The sequence below is a fragment of the Nicotiana attenuata genome, chromosome 2 (assembly GCF_001879085.1).
Source record: "Nicotiana attenuata strain UT chromosome 2, NIATTr2, whole genome shotgun sequence".
NCBI classification, from domain to species: domain Eukaryota; kingdom Viridiplantae; phylum Streptophyta; class Magnoliopsida; order Solanales; family Solanaceae; genus Nicotiana; species Nicotiana attenuata.
The window spans coordinates 94,152,291-94,155,572 of record NC_031990.1 but is presented as its reverse complement, the minus strand read 5'-3'; the positions used below and the strand labels follow the sequence as shown (position 1 = coordinate 94,155,572).

Below are 3,282 nucleotides of genomic sequence, written 5' to 3'. Positions count from 1 at the left end.
CCCCCCCCCCCCCCAAGCATTATTTCCTTCTTTCTTATTAAAGCACGAGTTCTTAGTATATGTATATATGCTCAATTATTATTACTCTTTTATCAGATTGCTACTCTTAAAGCTGCCTTGGCAAGAAAAGAAACGGAACCGGTCTCCACACATCATAAGGTAACAAGCAGTCCATATGGCTTGCAGTCATCACCTTTTCAATCTAATCCACATGGGAGAGAAATGTTGGCCGATTCAAACATTCAGAGGAGACCAATGGAGGATGTAGGCAACAGAGAGGTAAAATCTCTACGACTTAGTTGATTTCAGTCATTAAGAGACCAAAATGCAGACGCCTTCCTGTTTAGCAAATGAATATTTTACTGAAGTCTAGTACACTACAAACATTTAGTGGTGTTTTCGCTGAATAGTTAAATAAATACTCCAGAAGGGGAGCCTTGGAACAACGATAAAGTTATCTCCGTGTGACCTATAGGTCACGGGTTCGAGCTGTGGAAGCAGCCACTAATGCTCGCATTAGGTTAGGCTGTCTACATCACAATCCCCTTCCCGGAATCCTGCGTGAACGCGGGATGCTTTGTGCACCAGGCTGCCATTTAGTTAAATAAATACTCCCTCTGTCACGGGTTCGAGCTGTGGAAGTAGCCACTAATGCTCGCATTAGGTTAGGCTGTCTACATCACACTCCTTGGGGTGTGTCCCTTCTCCGGATCTCGCGTGAACGCGGGATGCCTTGTGCACGAAGCTGCCCTTTAGTTAAATAAATACTCCCTCTGTTCCTGTTTATGTGAACTTTTTGCTTTGGAGAGTCAATTTGACTAATTTTGAAGCTAAATTGGATTAGATTAATTCAATATTTTGAAGTTAAATTTAAATATTCAAAACCTATATGGAAAGTACTATAAGGTGCAATTCTTCCGGTGCCAATATGATGAAAAAATGCATTCAAAATGTTGGTGAAGTTTACATAGTTTGTATATCGTTTTAAAAGTTTCACATAAACTGGAACGGAGGGAGTAGTAAACATGGAAACACAAGGAAATAGCACCGTAGCACAACATGAAAATTGGTTTATATCAAAAGAAAAGCACAAGATACCTTTACTAAAGATTCTTATAAGCTTCTACCTTGATACATGCAGTTATCATCGTGTTTGACATTTTCTAATTTGCTTTAATTTACAGGTCTCTAGTAATTCTGCATTCAGACAAAAGAGGCAAAGTTTTGATCTCGATGAGTTACTCGGAAATTCCCCTCCCTGGCCACCCGTTAGCAGTCCTTGTGAAAACTTTGTAGAAGATGACAGAGACATGAGCTCAGGCGAGTGGGTAGACAAGGTCATGGTGAACAAGCAGGACGCTGCACGTGGAGTTGGAAACCTGTTTGGATGGGAATCTGAAAAAAGCAATGTGTCCGACGTACTTTATGAGAAATATCTTTCAGATTCATCTAAAGTATACCAAGAAAAATCAAGTAATCTTTTCCAAATGAGCAACCACTTTGACATCACTACTGCCGAGGATTTAGATGAGTTTGATGCCACTACGAGTGATTCGTCCGAGCCAGATTTGCTTTGGCAATTCAATAATACAAAACTTAACAGTTTCCCCAATGGGAATGGGTCAAAGATACAGAAACCAAATACTAAGCCAGCAAAGAGCCCAGAATCAAGGTTAGTCCTAGTCTTTTACACTTGGTGGTTTATTTAGTATCTCAATAGTAACATGCCTGTTAATAGAAAAGAAGATGAAATAGTACTATTTTAATGAGTTCAACTTCTATACGCTGAGAGCATAAAAGGAATTTTTATACTATTAAGCGACCTAAAAGATAATTACAAGTAATTGTCCATTAAAGGTGGGATTAGTAACGAGGAAAATAAAGCTGATTACCTGTACAACAAGTTAATATACATTGGTAGTGTAAAAGTGTATGCAAGTTAAATCCCTTTCCCGATAACCATTCGTTCACTGCGTACTGTAGGAATATGGTTCATAAAGTCGGGCCTTCAATATCACGACAGACGAATGGAGGAGTCGGCTACAATCAGAGGAATGGCAGGCAGGCCATGCCAACTGAAATGAAGCGTAAAGCCGGGAGCAGGAAATAGGGGAAGAGTTTCCAATTCTTTTACTATCATTTTTTAATTTTTTGAGTCAATAGTGTGGGAGAGTGAATGAGAGAGAGGTTTTGCATTATTTTTTGTGACATAAGGTTTCTTCATCCTATTTGATTGTTCCCATCAAAGTTTGTATCTTTACAATGTGAATGAGGCAATAATTCCAGTTGCTTGTAATTTTTGTATCATTGGATTTGTAAGAGTTGTAGTTCTTGTTGGATAATGTGGTAGGTTAAAACTAAAAATGCTAGGAAAAAAATGCTCCCAGGCACGTTAACCGAGATAACTCTCTATCCTACTTCCTAGGTGGGTAGAGCAACCAGCTTCCGGTGTAAAACCCATCGGAATCCCTTAACTCCCTTCTTTCTCCCTCAAATTTACAGGCTTAAAACCATGGATAGTGATAGGATTTATTTCAACGCGGGCTTCAAATCTTTCGACATCACTAGGAATAGAACTAAATCACAAGTCTGGTTCGAATGGGTTGAACGTAGTAGAAAATTAATGAGGTCAGCTACAGTTAGCATCAAAGTTATGAAATGGGTGACAGAAGTGTTTAATGTGGCATCAAAGCAACATAATAAGGCAATCATGAGATGGTCGATGAAGGACCACTACATAGAATATTACTGCAATCTTAAATACAATGAATATGGTAGATACATCAGCTTCATTGCAGTACAAGGGGATAATATGTCTATTATTATTACACCAGAAATCTCATTAAATGCTGGGTGGGGAGTTATAGCTCAGAAAATCTTTAGGTTCATTAATGTTCCTGACAAAGAAAAGAAGACTCAGTTGGAAGTCATTCCTCGATTGGAATCTTCTTTCAAGGAAGCAATCAGAACTAGCAGATGGCAATCAGAAGGAACGAAAGCATCTCCTATCAAAACCAACAAGTCCAAGATCTCAATCCCAGGTGGAACAGAGCTAACGGAGAAAGATGTTTTGAACAGATGCATTGTAGGCAAAGTTATGATTTCCACAAAGGAATCACCAACTCTGAATGACATCAGAAGGTGGGCAGGCAACAATTGGAAGTCGGCTATCAGTATAAATGTCTATGAGATGAATGACTTTCAGTTTCTCTTCGAATTCCCCTCGAGGAAGGAGGCAGAGCATGTCCTCAACGGAGAATGACATTGGAAGAAATCTAAAGT

At 39.2% G+C, this 3,282-nt stretch overlaps 1 protein-coding gene across 1 annotated transcript in view; it reads left to right on the top strand.

Annotated features, from left to right (window-relative positions):
- Positions 1–2,327, top strand: part of LOC109215387 (kinesin-like protein KIN-14I) — an 8,675-nt gene extending 6,348 nt beyond the window's left edge. Inside the window, exons 17-19 of the mRNA XM_019379451.1 lie at positions 97–279; positions 1,185–1,672; positions 1,984–2,327. Of these exons, the coding sequence (XP_019234996.1) occupies positions 97–279; positions 1,185–1,672; positions 1,984–2,110 (798 nt within the window). The 3' untranslated portion in view covers positions 2,111–2,327. The remainder of the gene's footprint in view (positions 1–96; positions 280–1,184; positions 1,673–1,983) is intronic.